The sequence below is a fragment of the Danio rerio genome, chromosome 23 (genome assembly GCF_052040795.2).
Source record: "Danio rerio strain M-AB ecotype USA chromosome 23, GRCz13ab, whole genome shotgun sequence".
In the NCBI taxonomy this organism is placed as follows: domain Eukaryota; kingdom Metazoa; phylum Chordata; class Actinopteri; order Cypriniformes; family Danionidae; genus Danio; species Danio rerio.
The window spans coordinates 20,083,918-20,106,333 of record NC_141043.1 but is presented as its reverse complement, the minus strand read 5'-3'; the positions used below and the strand labels follow the sequence as shown (position 1 = coordinate 20,106,333).

General features: G+C 38.0%; 1 protein-coding gene across 17 annotated transcripts in view; it reads left to right on the top strand.

Moving 5' to 3' along the window:
- The window catches only part of dnmt3bb.1 (DNA (cytosine-5-)-methyltransferase 3 beta, duplicate b.1), a 90,551-nt gene that overhangs the window by 50,876 nt on the left and 17,259 nt on the right, over nt 1–22,416 (top strand). For all 17 annotated transcript variants that reach the window (XM_087305113.1, XM_087305105.1, XM_087305111.1 and 14 more), the window contains 8 exon segments: nt 60–167; nt 746–887; nt 16,127–16,264; nt 17,288–17,332; nt 18,834–18,913; nt 19,234–19,346; nt 20,953–21,136; nt 21,220–21,304. In XM_087305113.1, coding sequence (XP_087161239.1) covers nt 60–167; nt 746–887; nt 16,127–16,264; nt 17,288–17,332; nt 18,834–18,913; nt 19,234–19,346; nt 20,953–21,136; nt 21,220–21,304 — 895 coding nt within the window.

Genomic DNA, 22,416 nt, shown 5'->3' with positions numbered 1-22,416 from the left:
AGTTGTTTTACCGTGAACCTTGTTTACGTTTTGACCCTGCTGCCATGTGTTCCATGCAGGTGTCTGCTGACAAACTCGACTCTATCACAGCCTTCCCAAAATTTTTCAACCAGTCATCCTACACCAAGCTGGCCTCCTACCGTCGAGCGATCTTCCAGGCCCTTGAGGTGAGAGCCGAGACCACTGTGTTATGGCACTTTCATCCAACACATGCTTACCCAATTAGCCAAAAAACATATCAAATTACAACACCATTAAGTAATTTAATACAAAACATGTATACCAATATGCACCTGCTCTTCGCAAATCTGGGAGCATGAAGTGTGATTGTGGTTTTGAAGTGCGTATGTGTTTGTGTGTGAGTTTGTGGGTGACTGGGCAAACACTCATCTGGAATTCCCCTGAGCTTCCTTAATTATCTCTCTGTGAATCGTAGCTCCTAACAAACTCAACAAAAGCATCCAAGTTCAGACACGCACCAGAAGGACAGGACTGGTTGTTCTTTACTTTCTCCCTTCTTCATTCTCTGTTGATATCCCCCCCCCCTCTCTCTCTCTATACAGCATGATTAATATCTGCGATTTGTCTCCATTACCACTGAGAGGATAAACTTACTGATTGTGTGTTATTTTAGATACAGTACATAGTTGGCTTTGTTCCATCTGAGACATTTGTTTCATAAATGGTTTCTGTTTTCTTAAAGTTACTCTGACGGACTGTTCTCGTGCTTCCTGTGTGTCCTCAGGTGGCTAGTTTACGTGCAGAGAAGACTTTTCCTCCATCTGAGGCAGACAGTCTTGAAGAACAGGTAAAGCCCATGCTCGACTGGGCTCACGGTGGCTTCCTGCCCAAGGGTCAGGAGGGTCTTAAACCCAAAGAGAATGCAGGTAAGAACATGTGGCAGTGACAGCATCTCAGATCACACACCCTGGGCCTCATGTATCAATGCTGCGTACGCACTAAAACTTTGCGTTGGCCAGGTTTCACGTTCACATTTGGATTTACTTACAATGAAATTAACGTGACAATGTGCGCTGGTCCACGCCAACTTTATGCCTGGCGTACTTGCATTTCTTGTGTGTGTTTGTTTTATTTCCATTGGCAACTCCTAGAGGTAATTATGTGTAGTTGCACACTACAAAGTATCTTTGAGCCGTGCAATAGCAGCTGTATGAGACGGGATCATCCGCATGTGTAGCAGGTATATAAGTTTTCCATACCATGCAGTTGACCAGCCAAACATTAAAGCACAACTTGCAGCGATCGCCGGTTTTCCCAATGTAATCGGAGCGATCGACTGCACGCACATTGCTATAAAGGCGCCATCTAAAGATGAATTTGCATACATGAATCAGAAACATTTCCATTCAATAAATGTGCAAATAAACTATGATGCTCAAATGCGCTTAACATAATACACACACTTATTAATGATTCCTACTTGTCTTCCTCGTGTTGAAGAGTAGGTAAAATCTGATATGTAGTTGGGGAAAAGGAAGAATGAGTTTGGACGCTGGATTTAAACCGGTTTCAGGAATGACATTGTCAAACGGGGGGAAATCATTCAACTAGTTCATTCCAACGACAAATTTGCAAATAACACCGTTTTTCTCTGGTCTACCTCCGATAGAGCACCTCCAAATCACATTCTGTTCAAAGTTTCTCGTCTTGTTTGCTTTTGTCATTGCTTTTTCGTTTGATTTTGCCAAAGTAGAATCATTAGCATATTCATACAGGGGAGGAGGCAGGGAAGGGTGCATGTGCGCTCAGTTTTACGTTAATTCGGATGTACAAAGAGAATATGCGTGGGATTCGGCATACGCAGTGTTGTATACATCTGATTTTTTTACTGCGTACACACATTTACAACTTTGTCCGTACACAATGTTTTAGTATGATTTCAACGCAAGTCTTCGTACATGAGGCCCCTGCTCCTTGCACTTCTGAAATAATGGCATTAGTGGAGTCTCAGTGACAATTAACAGATAACAGATATATAAAAACAAACATCTATGAAATAATTCTACTCCAAAAAAGCAATAAACTATATGTATTATAGCATAACTTTGGATAAGGTTAAGTAAAGGTAATATTCAGGTTGTCAACTTTTTATTGAAGTGAAGTGTATAAAGAACAGTTCACAGAAACAAGCAGCTTCTCATTTCGTCAGATTAGTAGATTAACAGAACAACTTGAACACAAGCAGAATGTTAGATTTTGCTGTATTTGGCTTAACCGTTCTTGGGTGGCTCGCCAATGTATTAGATTACTCTAATACATAAAATAAGTAAGCTGACCAAAGTTCTTACGGAGAGAAGACTTTATTGAAGACAATCAATAGTGCAGTTCCTCAGCAGTGATGTTAACCCGTCGGTCTTCAAGTAACTTAACTCAAAGTACTGTCTGTGAGACAGTACTTTATATTAGCATCAAACAAACCATTCTGTTTACGAGGCTCAGCAGGACCCTCTTCAGATGTTTCAGCTGTTGTTTTGCTAATACCCATTGAGATTGTAAAAGGGTCATTTAGTTCACACCTATCAGTTTGTGGGGGTCGAGGCACAGGTCACCCCATCATATCACATCAGAGTTTAATCAATGTAAATGCAACTGAACTAAAATGCACATAATCTTTCAATCCCTCCTCTGATCATATTTGATCATAAAACAAGTTAATCATGTATACAGCAATCTGCAATACAGGCTATATAACTTAAAGTGACAGAATAAGAAGTCATGGTGAAGCTTGCATTTCCTCAAATGCCAGAGTCCATTTCTATTTGAAGTTGTGATGTTGTGGAAGTAGCGGATGTGGTTGTGTTCTGTGGATGTTCAGGTTTGTTCATCTAGGTGTCTAGTGTTGTGTGTCTCTGGTCATCCTCTGGAACACCTGCAATCACACAAAAGGGAAAAGGGAAACGTATCTTGCCCAGAAAAAGATTTCAGAGAAATTGTCAAACTGCCTATAGAAACTATAGAAACTGTCCCTATTTAATATTGACAGGACACTACAGTGTTTATCAGTGGTGGTTTATGTCTTCATCCTCAGGCGACAAGCTAGAGCCTAAAAACTCTAGTCCCGCCATATCTGGACTCTGAAAAACACTACTGTCATCTATCCCTCGTCTCTAGGCAAACTCACGTTGATCCATTCATCAAGTCCCTGAACTTTATTTATTGAATCAGATACTAAAACCTTCTCATGTGAGCTCTCACACCTAGATTTTAATGGTAATATCTGAGGTTGTTGCATCTTTACCCATTTTCTGGGCTCTAAACTATGGCCCCTCTTCAGAGGTGACAAAACTTGATTAATGTCCTTATGTACGGCCAGGCTGCGTCTTGCCTTATTTTGGACAAGGCTGTCAGATGTCAGGTTTTCAGTGGACATGGGCTGGCTTGGGGCATGTTCAAAAGGGCATAGTCTGTTTCCATCCATACTGCATTGGTTGCCATCACGCAGTTCTTTTGCATCGTCCATCAGCATTTCTTTTGTTGAGTTTTCATTTGCAGTCTGCTTTCTGTCTAAGACTGATCGGTGGTCTTGCTGAAGCTGTCTTAATGCCGCTGTATGTTCACCTCTCTCCTTTACGGCTTGTTTGGCAACACCATCTACTAGGACATCAAACTTGTCTTCATCTGTTGAGACTTCTGTGTCAGCTTTTATATTACTGTTTGCATACACATTCAGTTCATCAGCTTCTGGAAAAGACGTCACTAGCTGGTGCTGCAGAGAGAGGTTCTTCAGTTTCCTTGTGGCTGTACAGCATTTAGCAGAGTCTGTTTTTGTTGTATTGTTAGCTGCTGAAACTGCTTGAACAGGTGGTCATCATCCTTGCTTTGATGTTTTAAACTGAGCTTGCACTCACGGGCCCAGTGTCCTTCTTCATTGCAATTTCTGCATCTTCCTTTAGTTCGTAGTTTTGAGTATCCCATATACTCACGTTCTTTTTGCTCATCCTCAATTCTTCTGTTCTTGTAAAACAAACTTTCCGATTGCAAAGATCTGAGTCTGACATCTTGTGCTCTCTCCAGTTTAGCTGACCATTCAACAATCTGGATGAAAGTTGTTACAGTGCTGTCCCAGTCATCATACCTGATTTTAAGATCTTTAGAAATCTCAGGATTGAGTCCATTGACAAATGCTGTTTTCAGGGGAATTCCAGTGTCTTTGTCAAGATCTTCACTTGTATTCAGACCAGAATGTTCCGTCCATATTTGTCTGAAGCGTTCTTCAAACTCTGCAACACTTTCTCCAGTTTTCTGCATGCATGAGGTAATTCTTGCCCAATTGACCTCTGCAGGTTTCAGTTCAAACAAGAAGTTTTTTATGGCTTCCCATCCATCCTCTATGTTTTCTTGTGATTCACCAATCCTTCTTTCAACACTTTCTGTGAGTCTCTTTTGGTCACTGTCTCTTAGGCCCCGTTTACACTAGTAAGTTTTAGTTTTAAAACGGCGTTTTAGAATGAAAACGATCCGCGTCCACACTCGCGTTTTACCCAGCGTTTCTGAACTGCTCTCCGTCCACACCAAAACGCTGAAAACGCACATCACGTGACCACACAGACGCTCTCGGGCAAGCGCTGCAGCCCATCTACCCAGATGAGAGCTCTGCTGGTCGGACTTCTCATCAAGCATCTCCCGCTGGATCTAATCTCACTATATTTATTAAACGGGATATTTCATTCATCTTGTTGTCTTTATCTAACGACATATTCCCTGACTTTGGGCATTGGAATCTATTACTTGTTCTCAGGTAACGTGTTTTGGCTGAGCGCAAAGATAAGTTAATGATTAATGAAACCACGTACATTCTGTATATTTACTTATCGCTTGCCTTTATTTCCTATAATGTATAAACTTATTGTATGTTATACTTTTAAAATGGCCATTATCGATTCTTAAAACTGATACTCAGCTAAAGAGAGGGTATGTTTTGTATTTTCACTGAAATTGAAAGGAGGCAGTTGTTATCGGCTCCGTTTTGTTATAAATATCCAGACAGTGAAGATGACGCTCATATATGCAGCACGGCGCCTCAACATGTCTGCTGTCTAAGTTGCTAATATTAAAATGAAAATAGGCAGTTCCTTAAATCATGTTTACATTTTATTGTTGAGAAAGTGAAACAACGAAGCCAAGGTGATGTGAATGAAGTTATAAAGTACATTGTTCCCTTTGAAGATTTACCCGTGTCCTCGGTATAGTCTGCTTTTCCATATCAAACTGAGAAGAAGAGACTGCAGCCTTGATCAAACTTGCGAAGTCTGAACTTACACGGAGAAGATTCAGGACTGAACTGTGTGTTAGGCTACTTAATATTCAGGAAAAGCCCCAATCAGAGAGGCGAACGTCTGCAGCCCCGCCTCCGTTTTCAGATGTCTCCGTTTTCCATCATCCACACTGAGACGGAGCAGCAGCGTATTAGAATGAAAACGGCCTCTCCAGCGTTTTCGAAACGCTCCGTTTTCGGCGCTCGAGAACTCCGGCGTAGTGTGGACGGTTGGCGTAACCGTAGCAAAACTTATGCGTTTTCAAACTAAAACGCATTAGTGTAAACGGGGCCTTAGGGTGACATTAAGAATCATCACACCGTCTAGTGGATGTAAAATGTAGATTTTCTGCAGTCGTTGAAGAAACTGCCAAACCTTTCGTGGTTGTTTGTATACATCTGGCAGCTCTTTTGACCATTTGTCAACTTGCTCTGGAGTAGCTGGATGGTATGTCCTGTATGGAACATACTTCTTTACCACTTTTGTCACAGTGCGAGTTCGTCTCTCTCCATTGTCTTCATAGCCCTCCTCATTGTCAATTTCAACGTTAGTCCTTCTGTGTTTGACAATCACAGGAGCTAATCTAATCTTTGAGTTCACTGGGTCATGAACACAGGTGTTGATGGAAAGATCAGCCTCACTGTCAACAAAGCTGCTTGAAGATCTTGATTCCAGCTGTTTAGAGATCAAAGTCAATAGTTTGTTGTTTTCCTTTTCCAGTCTTTCTTTATCCTTCTTTAAGTTTTGCAATTGTTCAGCCAGTGCTCGAACTTTAGCTTTCTCCGCTTTGTTCTCACGTTCCAATCTGTCAATCTCACACTTATGCTCATGTTGAAGAATTTGCTTAACCAAAATCACAGACAATCCATCCTTCTTGGTGGTTGTGCATAAGCGCTGTGTCTTTCCATAAGCCCTTTTAATGTCCGGCAATGCCCATAATCCACTCTGTGAGTGCTTGATGCTGTGCTTCTTGCATACATCATCACGACACTTCCTCAGTCCCAGCCTTTTGTCCAAATATTTATTCAGATTTTCCAACATCTGATCAATGGTAACACATGGAGGTTCTGTTCCATGCTTTTCTGTTGTTGTTCTCAGGGTAGCTCCATTAGCATAGTTTCTTGCAGACTCAGCCATGGGAAGTACAGGACAGTGCCCTCAGAGGTGTGAAACAGAACAAAAGGTGTTAGAGCTATCAAAGGTGCTTATTCCAATTTAAATTCACAGCAGTCTGTTAAACCATTACAAATACATAGACAGATTCAACATTTGTTTCAAAGCTAAAATAGTGGCTATTAAATTAGCACTTTCGTTCTTTCAGTCCCAAATCTTATTTGGCTTCTAACAATCTTTGAACAAATGTATTAAACTATTACTTTTACAATCTCTACAATCCCAACAGAGAATGTGTCAAGCTTTGCTTCTGCATTCTTAGTGATTTGACCAGAATTATTTTTTCACAGTTTCTACAATCTTCAAAGCAAGAATCAAGCCTAAAATTGTCTGAAAGCTTCTGTCTAATAACAATTCTTTCTGAGCATTATCTTAGAAGGCTAAGTAACTTTCTTTAGGATTTGTCCCTAATACAATGTACTTAAATCTTACTGTATCCTTAAACCTAAGGCAAACAGCTTACAGTTTCATGCCATCATATTTTAACACAGTTAGAATTTTCAAAATTCCAATACTGGCTACTGAATTAGCCCACAGTCAAGAATTCCTAATTCTCGCAGCAATATCAGTCGCAAACTATTTATGTTTGCTTTATATGGCTCATAACCATCTTTGGAAAAATAAGCTAAACTGTTATTTTTCAATCTCTACAATCACAGCTGAGAATGGACCAAGCTCTGCTTCTGCATAATCTTAGTGATTGGACCAGAATGATTATTTAACAGTTCATGCAAACTCTAGAAAACGAACCAAACCTACAATGTTTTAAGATTTCTATCACAGAAGGCTCTGTTACCTTCAAAATTAAAATAGTGGCTACTGAATTAGCACCCAGTCAAAAATTCCTAATTCTTGCAGCAACATCAGTCCCAAACTATTTTACGGCTCCTACAGTCCCCTGGGGAAATGGACCAAATTATTTTCAACAATTCCTACAATCTCCATGAGAAAGGACCAAATTGTTTAAATAATTCCTACAAGTACCCTGAGAATGGACTAAGCCTAAAATTTCCACTGCTCTTTCAAAATCTTTTGATAAATGGACCAAATTGTTTCTTTAACAATTTCTGCAAATATCGAGAAAAAGCCTGAAATTTCAGCAATACTATCACTGTAGTTTATTACTGCACTACATATACAGGTCGATCTGCTTACTTTAATGGTTACTTATAAAAGTTGTTTCTTTTAAGGGTTCTTTAAGAGAGCTGATAAGTTTCACTCACCAAACTAGGATCTTTGAGATGAGATCCAGTTGATTAAAATAAAGTGTGTCCACAGATACAATATGTAGATCCAGGACTCGTCCACAAACAAAATCCGTTTATCTTCAGCTTTAACTGTAGATTCTCCAAGATTCTTCAGTTCATTTCTTGTTGCAGTTGATGAGTTTTCCTCTTTTCAGTCTCTCCTGGCTGGCTTCGCCAAATTGTTAGATTTTGCTGTATTTGGCTTAACCGTTCTTGGGTGGCTCGCCAATGTATTAGATTACTCTAATACATAAAATAAGTAAGCTGACCAAAGTTCTTACAGAGAGAAGACTTTATTGAAGACAATCAATAGTGCAGTTCCTCAGCAGTGATGTTAACCCGTCGGTCTTCAAGTAACTTAACTCAAAGTACTGTCTGTGAGACAGTACTTTATATTAGCATCAAACAAACCATTCTGTTTACGAGGCTCAGCAGGACCCTCTTCAGATGTTTCAGCTGTTGTTTTGCTAATACCCATTGAGATTGTAAAAGGGTCATTTAGTTCACACCTATCAGTTTGTGGGGGTCGAGGCACAGGTCACCCCATCATATCACATCAGAGTTTAATCAATGTAAATGCAACTGAACTAAAATGCACATAATCTTTCAAGAACTTGCATTGGGAACATTTTCAATTTCATCCCAAATTCCTGAACACATGTATTTCACCTGTAAAGTTTAACTGCGCTGTATATAATTTTTGTCTCTAGATGGCGTGTATTCACAACAAACAAATGCGTAGTTTGATGATGTCATGACTGAGTGTGAAATCATGGGAGTTGTGGTCTTCATCGCATCATAGGGCCTACTCACACTATGCCATCCGTACCGTGCCCAGGCCCGTTTCCCGGATCGTTTGAGAAGTGTGAGTGCGCTGAATCGGGCTCAAGCACGGTTCACTTGGCCGGCCCTGGCCCGGTTGGAAGAGGTGTGCCTGAGCGCGGATCACTTGGGCTTTGGTGCGGTACGCTTGTGTGTGAGCGCAAAACACGCCAAAGCCCCAAACCGAAAGCAAGACGTGACTTTTAAGGGGCTGTTTCATATGGATTTATTAATCATTCTTACTGTTCAGTGATTGCAAACTGCCGTAGTTTATTAAAGACGCAAACTCCTCACAGCACGACAGCTGTGCGCCTTCAGCAGACCTCCTCATTCCTGCAACACGAGTGCTTTATGATCGTTTATGAGCGCCAAAAGTGGCGGATCTGTTCGGCGAAATATCTGACTGCGTGTCCCCGCATCCCTAAGGACTGTTTGGCGAAATATTTGACGGCTTATCAAACGACTGAAACGATATAACTAGAGAAATCTCCACTGTGCTACTGGGTGAGAGCGTATGGCAAGCCGTTTTAGCATTTAAACCTTGTTCTGACTATCCATTAGAGATATCTCTAATTATATTTTGACTAGTCATAATTATAATTCGACTAGTCAGAATGACAATTAGAGATATCTGCAATTACAATTGTACTAGTACGAAATCAGATTGGAGATATCTGCAAATATATTATGACTAGTCATATTCCTCTATTGACTTCCATTGAAAAAATATTTGCAGATATCTCTGAGTTTTGACTCGTCAAAAATCCAATTCAAGATATCTACAACTGTAATTCGACTATTAGTAAATTAATTAGAGATATCTTCAAATATATATGTAAATATCTCTAAATATGATGAATTAAAGACATCTCCAAATGTATTATGACTAGTAAAAACTCAGTTAGAGATATCTCTAATTACAATTGTGACTAGTCAAAACTCATTTAGAGATATCTGCAAATATTTTTCAATGGAAGTCAATGGAGGAATATGACTAGTCATAATATATCTGCAGATATCTCCAATCTGATTTCATACTAGTACAATTGCAATTGCAGATATCTCTAATTGTTATTCTGACTAGTCGAATTATAATTATGACTAGTCAAAATATAATTAGAGATATCTCTAAATATATTTATGGAGTCAGAACAAAGATTTAAATGCTAAAAAGGCTTGCCATAGAGAGCGCTTCTGAACAGCGCAGCAGCGATGACGTAAGCGTGCCGAGGCCCGATATGGTGTGAGCGCGGGCCGTCGGGGGAGACGGGAGGGGGAACAAGCGTGCTTTGGCCCGGTTCGAGGCAATTGTACCTAGTGTGAGTACGGCCTTACTGTCACGGTTGCAAGATAGTGGACTCAGTTGCAGCAATAAACAAAAATGTGTTTATTGATGAGATTAAGCACAAGTAGACAGACAAGGGGATGGCAATATCCAAACAGTAGGGGCAATAACACTGGGAAGCCAGTGGCAGGAGCAAGATGGCATCAGAATATACAGCCATCAAGGAGTAGGGGCAACAGTGGTCAAAACCAGAGATAGGTACTGGAAGTAAGCCACGTAAACTACAGACTGGCAGGCCAGGGAAGTTAGGACATGGAATAGGACAGGAAAAAGTATAAGGGCCTACTTACACTATGCTATCCAAACCGTGCCCAGGCCAGTTTCCCGGATCGTTTGAGAAGTGTGAGTGCTCTGAATCCGACTGCTCTGAATTGGGCTCAGGCACAGTTTAATTGGCCAGCCCTGGCCTGGTTGGAAGAGGTGTGCACGGTGAGCACGGTTCACTTGGGCTTTGGCGCGGTACGCTTGTGTGTGAGTGCAAAATGCGCTTAAGCTTGACACTGAAAGCAAGACGTGACTTTTAAGAGACTGTTTCATATGGATTAATTGATCATTCTTACTGTTCAATAAACGCAAACTGTTGTAGATTATTAAAGATGCAAACCCCTAACTGCGCGACAGCTGCGCCTTCAGCAAACCTCCTAATTCCTGCAGCACCTGGACTTTATGATTGTTTATGAGCGTCATGTGGCGGATTTGTTCAGGAAAATATTTTACTGCGTGTTACTGGATATTAAACGACTAAAACAATATAACTAAAGAAATCTCCACTGTGCTGTGCGAGAGCAAGTGGTGCTCACTGCAAAGCCACTTGGGCAGAGCTGAGCACTTAATGAACAGAGCATCATTGATGACGTAAGCGTGCCCAGACCCAAATGTAATGTGAGTGCGGGCCTTCAGGGGAAATGGGAGGGGGGACGAGTATGCTTTGGCCCTGTTAAAGGCCCGGCAACTGTACATAATGTGAGAACGCCCTAAGACAGTAATAAAACTAACTAAATCTAAAAGAATATATTAAATAAATGTAAATCCTAGTAGAAAGGAAACTAGACCGACTAGGCTGACGACAGATAAAACTGCAAAAAATTAAACACTAAGACTATTAAAGAGAGAAACAATTAAAAAAAAAACTAATAATCAACTACTAATACATGACTGGGATTGACAGAAAAATGGAACAAAAATATGCTTTAGGATAAAATTAAGGTAAAGATAGGAACAAAGTTAAGTAAACACTAGGAACTAACAAAAGAAAGTAGTAGCTACAAACCAACAAACAATAAATAATTAAGAGAACTAGAAGAAAGGCAAGACAAAATACTATGTAAGGAGACAGGGCTAGGAGACAAGATAAGCAAAGACAAGCTCACATGGAACAAACCAGCAAAGAAATAAGAACATGCAGCACAATGTTTAGAACAAAGCACACGAGAGACAGGTGAAAACAATCAGGATAACAAGGTCTAAAAAAGTGAGCAGGGTAGCTGAAAACGGGGAGGAAAGACAAGAGGAGCACATGGCCAACACAAATTAAGACACACAAGAGTGTCAGGTCAGGACCATGACACTTACAGTACAGGACTCTTGCAGAGTCCTGCACTCTTGCTGGTTCTTCTAATCGTATTACAATCACAATGTCAGGAAAATCTTGCTGTTATATTAAATAAATAATAAAAAAAAAAGTTTTTAAATAAGTTTACATTAATGCAAATATTTTATTTAGTAAAAAAATTATATTTCTTTTGAAACCATTTCTAGTTTTACAAACACACATTTCAGCATTATTACTCATCTGTGTGTGCATTTTCCTTAAAAGCACATCAAATTGACGATACCATTTTTAATTGCATATCTTAACATTGACCTAATTTTCCCAAATCGTGCAGCTTTAATAAAATATCTGAAAAACTTTAATAAAAACAATAAATGTTTAATCAATGTCAGTGATCAGTGTGGTACAGACAAAAAGTGGACCTCTCATAATGTGAGAGGAGCATAAATGGGTGAGAATATACCGTTAGTTCTATGTTCATTGTGATTTCATGTGGTTTGATGTTTTGTTTCTAAAACAATGATTTTTTAGGTCACTCAGTTTTCAAACTGTCAAAATAAAATACAAAATATCAAAATGAAAGGCTGTTGTGAAGCAACACAAAACATAAAAAGAAACTGTTAAAGTCTGCCTTAAACTGTTTTTAAAGACAGCAGTTTCTACTGGCAAAACTCCAAGCCTTGTTGCATTGCTCTCTTGTTAAGTCATATATAGCGTTAGCAACAGGAAAGTAATGTAACTTGTTGGTCAAGTTTTTCTCCACTTATAAAAGGCTGTCATTAAGTAGGAATGGTATGTCAGACTGCAGCTTATCCAGCAATTGATTTACACAGAGAATTTTTTTATTTAAAAAGTGTATTATTTAAGTATTTATATTATTTTAAACATTAACTTGAATGCTACATGGCAGCAGAGTAAATCTGTGTCAGCCGTGATAAATATTGTACTGACACACAAATTGCAATTTCTCTCAAGCTTTTTTGTGCTGCAGAAACACAAACACTTTCATTGACAACACCCAAAATAAAAAAATAAAAAATAAGGGAAATAATTAATGTACAAACAAATCAAATTCTGTGGAAATCTGTAATGAAATCTTTGTGCAGTTGCCTAAAATTTAAGTAGCTAACCCTCAAGCTCCAGGGCTCAGTCAGGTTACACTCTTACACGTTGGGATTCCGTTTGGGATTCATTAGAGCTGCACAATTATATTTAAAAGCATTTTTAACAATGCGTCACAAGACATATTGCACAGTGGGTTCAGATGGATTCATACATGCAAAGCCTGAAAGCAAACGCCCACACATGCATTTATATCTATTTCCTCAATTTTTCCAGGTGATATCAGGGTGTTTCTGTGTAACTCATTCCGGCATAATAATCAAGGGCCTTTGCTGCCATACCATGGCTGCAGCAGGAACAATGATATTATGTAGTACTGCACCTAGTAGTTACGTAGCTGGGAACTTGTAATACCATTGTGCTAGCTACAGCCATGGTACAACAACAAAGTTCATTGACCATTACGTCAGAATGAGAGTATAGATCCTAGTTAAATCTGCCTGGCCACATTTTATTTTCTATTTTTAGGGTGCGTTCATACCAGACATGAATGAAGTGTCAAGCACAAGGGGAAATCCTATTGCAGACAATAGACAACAGCTCATTAAACTGGGTTTGGCTTAGCCAGAAGCACCGCTGAAAGCTTCCATAATCTAATTTCAGTTTCTGGAGGAGTTTTTGACCTCACAGACCTGATGCACCTCTGAAAGGATCTAAGGCCCCGTTTACACTGTCAGGTCTTGATGCCCAATTCTGATTTGTTGCCTATTTCTGATTTGGTTGCCTGTCTGTTTACACGTTGTTTTAATTGTGACCCATATCCAATTCATGTGTTTACACTTGCTATACAATTTACGATGTTGATCATGCATAAAGGCGGGTTCTAGCATCTATGCCATGATGATAAGTATAATCCATTTATAAATAATATTGTTTTGTTTGCATCTAAACATTGCGACCATCCACACAAAATATTCATACTATTTTGTTGCTGTCATACCATGGATATTTTCTCAAATTATCATTAAACATGGAGCTAATAAATTACTAGATAAAATAAGAATTTAATCAGTTGTCATCAGTTAAACAAGCTGAGTCCTTGCTAGAAGCGGCCCGGACTCTACACACAGACTCGGGCCAGATATGGTTAACAGGAATCGGGCCAGTGCTTTACAGCCGCATCACAAACGCATGTGCGCGAGTGAGCTGCGGGCCATATTCATCCCGGATAACACTCGCCAAAGCTGAGTTGGAGCCAGAGGCGTCGAAGGGCAGCCGAGCTCTTTCCGATTACTACCTGCTATCTGGGACTAGCCACGATGGAAGAAATTGTCTTGTTTTTAGCTCTGCGAAATATGCGAAGTATAAGCAGTGAAGGGTTCGGTCCAGATTTACCCCCACGCAGTTTATGTAATGGTATGGCCCTGATGTGTGTGTGTGTAGTTGAAGATGTAGCCTTTGCCTGTGTGCGCACTTGTGTTGGAGAGAATAAAGTTATTCTGTGTGTAGCCCGCATTGCGTGTATTAATAGCAACAAAAAGCAAAAGTTACAACACGTTGTTTGCCCAACTTTACTATGATTTTGAGGAGGAGGTGGGGGCCGTCATCGCAGCTTAAGCTTATGGTTTATATGCTTTATGATGTCCTCCACCATTCAGAGGAATTTGTGGGTACGAGAGAGATCTGAGGTCTGGTGGGAGCAAATTGTGGTGACTGACCACTTTCCTCCTCCATGTTTCCTCTGATGTTGTTTACCGCGTCGACATCTCCTCAAATGCTCTTCTTTCTGTCATTAAACAGCGGAGAACCACCACATTGTCGCAAGTTTAATGATGTACAGAATGGAATGCCTCAATAAATTCGATCTGCCTGTTTACATGACAGTCGCATTGTCACATTTCCAATCTATATCCTATTTATTTTCACATATGAAGGAGGCCTGAAATTGATCTCTGAATATCCGAATGCATGCCTTTTTTTCGTGTTTACACAGTCATAGAATAGATCCAATCTGTGTCACATATGAGCAAAGAATCGGAATTGGGTCACATTTAATGGGCAGTGTAAACGGGGCATAATGGACTCAGACACGGCTCCAAACGAGTCTACACTGTTTTTCAGCCTTCCTAAAGCACATAAAGCACTGTTACTCTCTCAATAAAATCCTTGTTAGCAACAAAGCTAGAGTCACCAGGCAGACAGAAGGCCTGTCCACGACGTGAATCTACATCTATTGTAAAGTGAATTTAACACAAGAATGAATCAAACTTAATAAGCATTTGAAATGAAAAGTGAGTTTAGAAAGGATTGTTAATATTTTGTTTTCAGCAAGAGAGGTTTTGGTAAATAATTTGGTAATAATTCTATTTTAGTCTTGTCTTTTTCATCAACAACATTGCATTTGGATATAGTTCCAGTTACATTAAATGACACTGGTTTTATCTTAGTAATGAGGAAAAAATGTTAGATACAAACATTTTTGTTGGCTACTGTCATCTGGTTTTTTATTTCCCGGTCATTGATTTCACAACTACTAAAGGCAATATTTAAAACATTCATAACTGTTCATAGATTCAGAGCGGGTGCTGTCATATGTTGGCAAGGTTGATTGTACCTCCTCCCATTTAAACAAGTTTGTCAAGCCCATTAGTATTCCTCTAAAATGTTTATGTTGAAGTGTATCAAAGAAATATTTAATCTATGACGACTTTGCAAAGAGTAATTGCTTTCAAATATTCAACACTTTGTCTTAGATGATATTTCAGTTCAGCATCATAGCTTTATAACTATGTAATATTTCTGCATGAACATGCTGAAGTGCCATTCTCTGGTAATGCGGTCTTACTATGGAATCAGAAAAAGGAAATAGCATATCTAATTCCTGTACGATTTATAGGCTGCTGGATTTTTCCCACAGTCATTACAGATGTGGTTTGTACGAGTCTAACAGCTGCCTGTCTGATGTGTTGTATATATCTTGAACAATTTCTTCATGTCTGGGGTCATAATTTGGCACAAAATTCAAATTCTTTAGGTTAACTGCTGGAATTTGACTGTTGGCAGCCATGTTTTGTTTGTTTTTGTGCAAAATTTAAATTTTTTACAAAAACAAATGACACAAATTGCATTTTGTGAGGAATTGCTGATTAAACATAGAAAGTGTAAAAAATATATATTAAAATAAGAAAATACAGTAAAAATTGTTATTATTTTTTGTGATATGAAGTTCTTGTCAGGGCACAATCTACTAACACTGTCAGTACTTTTATGACAAACATTAAAAAGTCATTTGAATGAAAGGAGAAATCATAGAATATAATATTTGAAAAATATCCATTTAAAGAAAATTTGCCATATTTAATTAATTTAATTATTGTTTAAAAATTATTTTGGTTAACATCATTATTTAATAATTATGAAATTCCTGGAAATCAACCACAAACTATTTCAAATAATAACATCTGTTGCATTGTGAACATTCTTGATAATAACCACCTTTATCTACCTGCTGAAGTAGTTCTCACAACACAAAAAAGTGGCTTCATTATCTGATCTCTGAAATCTACATGTCATTATTCCTCTATGCATGTGCGAGCATGTTTGATGGTAAGAGTGAGTAATGTCAGTGTTGTGTTGTCTCTTCCAACAGAGTATTGTGTTTTCCCCCTGGCCTCAGAGAGCTCAACGCTGCTGGAATCCAGCCCTCCAGAGTTTCCCCCCTCTGCCAAAAGAGCTCGACTCCCCCTTAATAAGGCTAAACCTGGCATTGAGGAGGTCTACAGCAGAGGTCAGAAGTCACACAAAGCTTGAAATTCATGCTGATGGGTGTCAACGAGCAAAATGTGATGTCTTGAGAAATTTCTCTATGTTCATTCTAGTCTAGGCAGTAAAATTGAATAGGCTTGGAATGAGAATGCAGTGTAAATGTTGACAGAATTGTAATTTTCTGGGTAAACTATTGTATTGATTGGCATTTGTGAACCTGGACCCTGTTGCACAAATATGTTTTGAAAATAGCTAAAATTAAATAAAATGATTTTCTAGTAATGATTATCTTTTGTGAAGAAAACTAGTTTTTTACAAGTAATATGCATTACTAAGAACTTTAAAGCAAACCTTTCTTAGAGTTGAGATTTTTTGAATCCCTCAGATTCTAGATTTTCAGATCTTGGTCCAATATTGTCCTTTGCTGACAAATTATACATCACTGATAAGCATTTTTATTCCACTTTGATGTGATGTATACATCTCAATTTCTAAAAATTGACACATATAGCTTCACTGTAAAACCCAAAAAGTTAAGGTAACCCAGACCATTTGAGGAAACCGATTGCAATAAACCATTTGAGTAAAAAAACAAATTTATAAGAGTACTATAAACTCCATTTAAGTTGAACAAATGAGCAATTTAATTAGCTCGTTACCTTCATCACTGAGTTCAAAACTCTTTTCAATTAACTTTCAGTCAACTTTGAGTTAACTACACTCATTTTATTTGATAAGGTTGACTGTTGGGTTTTACAGTGTAGTTTTGTAATCCAGGGTCACATATATGTTAATTGATAACTAAATGTCATACGAGGTATCAAAGAAATTGAATTAAAATACTATGTTTATTTGTTGAATGTCAAAACAATTGTTTGAGTCTAATCTTGATATTGATTTGAATTATACATTTTTAGAATTGAGCTCTGTATGCAAATGTCATTTAGTAATGATGTCATTTAGTTTAATGCTCTGACCTTGATGCAGTATTCAGATTAAACTCATGATAGAGTTTGATTGTCGTTTCATGTTTTTTTTTTCTCAGAACAAATGGTCAATGAAGTTTTGAAGAATCACAGAAGTATAGAAGGTATGTATATTGTTTGTACCTGTTACATGCACTGTGTTCACCCATTAAAACACAAAATTCGCACATTGTTTTTCAAAATGTGTTAATGAATTATTTTAAGAATGTTTGAGATGTGGCAGAAGACAGAACGCAGTAGTCAAACACACGTTTGCATAGAAAAAATGAGAAAATCAATTCAGTCAAATACAAAAACACAACTAGCGTAAAATAACAGGGATGACTCAATTTTAGGGTCCTTTCCCAGTCTGTTCTCATCTGTTCTGTCCTTATCTAAATCTCAACACTTCTTCTTATTAAATAAAGGCAGAAAAAATAACAACCATTCAAGATAACTTATCTTCTCGCAATATAGAATGTAATCAGCTATTAACTCTACAAGGGCTCATTGGTAGGGATAGATTCTGCTGGTTTGGCAGAGTGTGTTTTTACTGGCTTGACAACTAGCTAAATACATTTTATTTTGACAGATTTTTTGCTTGTGCTTGTATGGCTGTCAGAATTGCATATACGATTATATTAAATTGAGGTCACCTTTGTTGTCATCTAATGCTTATATAGAATTACCTTAATAACGTTTTTTGGTGCATTTTCTCACCACACGTCTTATAACAATGTTGGATCTGGCAGAGGGTCATTTGTCGCAATTTGAAGGCATTTGAACACTTATGATAAAATACAATCTCACAATGTGATTTTTTTCATGCTTTTAATGAACAAAATGACAATTTAGAAATGAACTACTGCTCTTTCTCGAATGCACACACACACACACAGACACGCACATGCACACACACACACACACACACACATATATATATATGTGTGTGTGTCAAAAAACATTTTTCTGAATAGATGTTGTTCAATAGTTCTTTGACAACTTTCACAAAAGGTGAGGATTCACTTAAAATGTTGATTACTGTAAATATATATTTATTATTATTATTATTATTAGTAGTAGTAGTAGTAGTTTTTTCATACACTTATTTTCTGGCACAGTGATATGGTGCCAATGGATGCGACTGGTGGATGTCATTTCCAGACACTTTTACAAGCGAGTTAAATCGCATTTAAAACACTGAAATTAAACAAAGAAAATCATTGTCTATTTCGCTGCCTATGTGACAACATGGCCAAGACATTTGGGTTTTGCAGGCTAGCACGACTGAATTAGGATGAAACCTTCTCATTTTCAACATTCACACTCGCCATACAGCTACAACTTGATCACCACTATTTAGCAACAAGCTCAAAACATTTTAAACCCCATTTACACCGCAAGTTTCATTCACTTTTGACCTGACTAATGAAAACAGTTCTCAAAGAACTTTTAATATGAACAATATTAGGTTTATTAGACAACTAGTTTATGAAGAAAGTCAAACAACAGCAAAACAGTAGCCATGATATTAAAGTTCCTCTGTTTGAATGCCTCCAAGAATGAGTCGATTGTGTTTTGCTCATCCATCAATCAACACAATGTCTGCTTGATTTTGTCTCGTAGAGTTCTGCCTCTCTTGCGGAAAGACAAGAGTTGCGACCTTTCACCCGTTGTTTGAAGGAGGCCTTTGCCTAACATGCAAGGTAAGGTTTGCCCTAATTCTCCACATCCTCGAAACACAACACACAACAAACTCGAGAGTCTGGGAACGTGCTTCTCCAACACGCGCTGACACGATTGCTCATAAAAGTGTCAAAGAACAGCCCTGGATCCTTCCACCTGGACACCAGTATTGCATCTATCGATTTCCTTAAGGGGACAAAGGAAGTGTCTGGGCCGTATTGATTTCACCGTAGATTGTTTCCGTTATGGCTGCATGCATAGTCCTGTCACCCGCAACATGATCCGCTACTTCAAACAGGCACTGCTGGTTATTTACCCATGTGTTTTCTTTACGTGTCAGGATGCTTATCTAGAGAACTCCTACATGTACGATGACGATGGCTACCAATCGTACTGCACCGTGTGTTGTGGCGGCCGTGAGATGCTGCTGTGTGGAAACGCCAACTGCTGCAGGTACGAAACTCATCACGATTCCCACAAAAACACATGGTTGTCCTGCAGTCTCTCACTCAATCTCGCATTTCAATCTACCTGCGTCTTGGCATTTCGTCACACTTCACTTCCATAACCGCTCAAGTACCACCACCCCCCTGCAATCTGTGCACTGTTCAAATGTTTGTCTACTTCCCTTGAATATAATGACAAGTGTGTCATTGGTCACACCTTATTTTAAGGTAAAATGTTTGCTATTAAAAAAATAACTAGCACTATTAGCTTAATCAACTCCTAATTTGCTGTTTATTATTAGTTATTAAGGTAGAGGAAGATTAAACAGCTAATATCTTAATAATAGACAGGTAATAAGCCAAGTTAGTTAATAAGGATAATTGGAACTTGTGTTACTGTATCATTTATTTACCTTTAGCCTCAAACTGACAATTTTTAAACAATTTAGTTTGCAAATTGCTAATGTTTTATATCAGTTTATAGCTCTGATATATCAATGAAACAGCTCTTATGAACATGTTTTGAGGTATTGCTTTGGATTTACTAAATGCATTTTACCTTGTAGTTTTCAGATGTTTTTAGTACAATAATGGTTTTCAAAGCTAACACAGCCTGCAGCTATAAATATAATATATACATAAATGATATTAAATAAATAAATAGAGGACAAAACATTTTTATGTGTGAAAGATTATCTTATTTGTTAAGGAATTTAAATCTTAACGTTTTGCAACCAGATACTGTGATACGTTGTGGTTTCTTGGAAAATAGTATTCGGTTACAATGTATTGATGTCCTTGTTACATTGAAACTATTTATTTAACTGCTGAGTAAACTAATAAGCATGTGGGTTAGTTGCATGTAATTATGCTAAATTTCTTGTAATTAGTATAGTAAGTACATAAAACCAGGGGCAGATTTAACCAATAAGTAAAGACTTTAGACTTATGAGGGAAACCGAAGCACCCAGAGGAAATGTACGCGAACAAGAAGAGAACAAACTTCACTTAGAAACAACTGACCCATATATATATTGTCACTTTAGAATTATAAGGTTCTATCTGACATTTTTGTCAAAATTTGTTTATTATCTCGTTAGTGAGACCAGAAATCATTCTTATATGTCGCTGCTTAAGGAAGATTTATTTAAAAGAATTACTAATGCTGCTTAATGCTTTTGTGGAAACTGTGTCCCCAAACTTTGTCTCTTAAGAATTAACATATTTAAAACTGTTTCCTGGACACACAATCTTCCATAAAACAAACTTTTTCATACTTTCAAACAGCATTTTTCTCCTTCAGTTTTGTCACCACTTGTAAATGAGTGTAAACTGAGATAGGCCTGTTTACATAAACTGCTTGTCTTCAGTATTGCTGTTCATACATGCTGAGATTTTTTCCCAAACAGTTTAAACTTTCACTATTCAAACGCATGTGAGGCCACCAAAACAAGAAGCTTTATTTTAAATGTGCCACGGTTTCAGTCTATAAATGGCTTGTGCATAAATCTCAAATAGCAGAATGTGTTTGAAAAAAGTGCACTTTACCTTTGACATGGTTCATTTAATTTGCCTTTTTGGAGGCTATCTTTGATCACTATGTCTGTCCGCAGGTGTATTTGTGTGGACTGTCTGGATATATTAGTGGGAGCAGGAGCAGCTAACAGTGCCCGTAATCTGGACCCGTGGCGCTGCTACATGTGCCAACCTCTGCAGCAATATGGCGTCTTAAAGAAACGTCATGACTGGAGCCTCAAACTGCAAGAGTTTTTTGTCAATGACAGCGGCCAGGAATTTGTAAGTCTCACGTTCACTTTTTCTATAGAGGGAAGTTGTGTTTTTTATCATACATACATTAGGATTGCATTCTTTTCTTCCAGGAAAGTCCAAAGATTTACCCTGCAGTCCCAGCAGAGCAGAGACGGCCAATCAGAGTGCTTTCGTTGTTTGATGGCATTGCCACAGGTTAATATGGGTTTTAATGTTTAACGTTTCTGATAATATTATAATTATTGATTTATTGATGTGTAAGCTGACATTATTGAGTGTGTCCCTCAATTTGCATCTCTAGAAGCATTCACTGCATCATGAAGCCTAATAGACTATATAGATTGAACTTATAATTCAAGTTATGAATACAATTTTTGTTTATTTGTATATTAGACGACAGAATATACAGTCAAATAATATCCATCTATGAAAGAGTGATTTTTTTCACCAAAACATGTAAATGATTACATTTTTTATTAGTTTGTTTCTCTAATGAAGATAGTTCCAAATGAATTCAGAGCACAAGATTTGTCTTGTCTCAACGCAACACGTTTTGTTCCTAAATGAATTTGTTTCTAAATGAATTAGACTGTTTGAACAAATTAATGAATCAATATGACCAAAGATAATGATCAAAAGTCACTTAATTAATATCATATTTATGTATGATGGGCTTTTTTAAGTGAAGTTTATATATAAACTATTTCCAAGAGGATCATGTGCTTATGATTGACGACAGCAGGTCCCGTATTAGCAATCACATGATATACCAATCAGATAAATTCAAACACATATAAATTGCCAGATTTTCTTACATTAGCCATCTTCATCTTGAAGGATCCCCCATCCACCCCTACTCTTTCCTTTCTTTCTTAACTAAACACGGGGGAACTCTAGAGACCCACCTGAGCTCAAACTCCCCTTTCAAACTCCCCTTTCACTCCTGAAACAGGAGGGAGCCCCAGGCTCAAAGATCTTCCAAACTCAGGGCTCTCTCCCGGCATATATATATATATATATATATATATATATATATATATATATATATATATATATATATATATATATATATATATATATATATATATATATATATATATTAGATGTCGCCTACCCTGTTGTTGTCTGGAATGCGTCAATACAGCCGCCATTTTAGTACAGGGTAGCGCTCCATTGAAATGAATGCAGGACCAAGCTGCAGTGGAGGACTGTGGCCATCCAGAGCTAGAGAAATACACATACACACTTATATCTTTGATCAGGAGTTTTCCCTGAGGTCAGTATGCAAATTTTTTTATTACGAAACT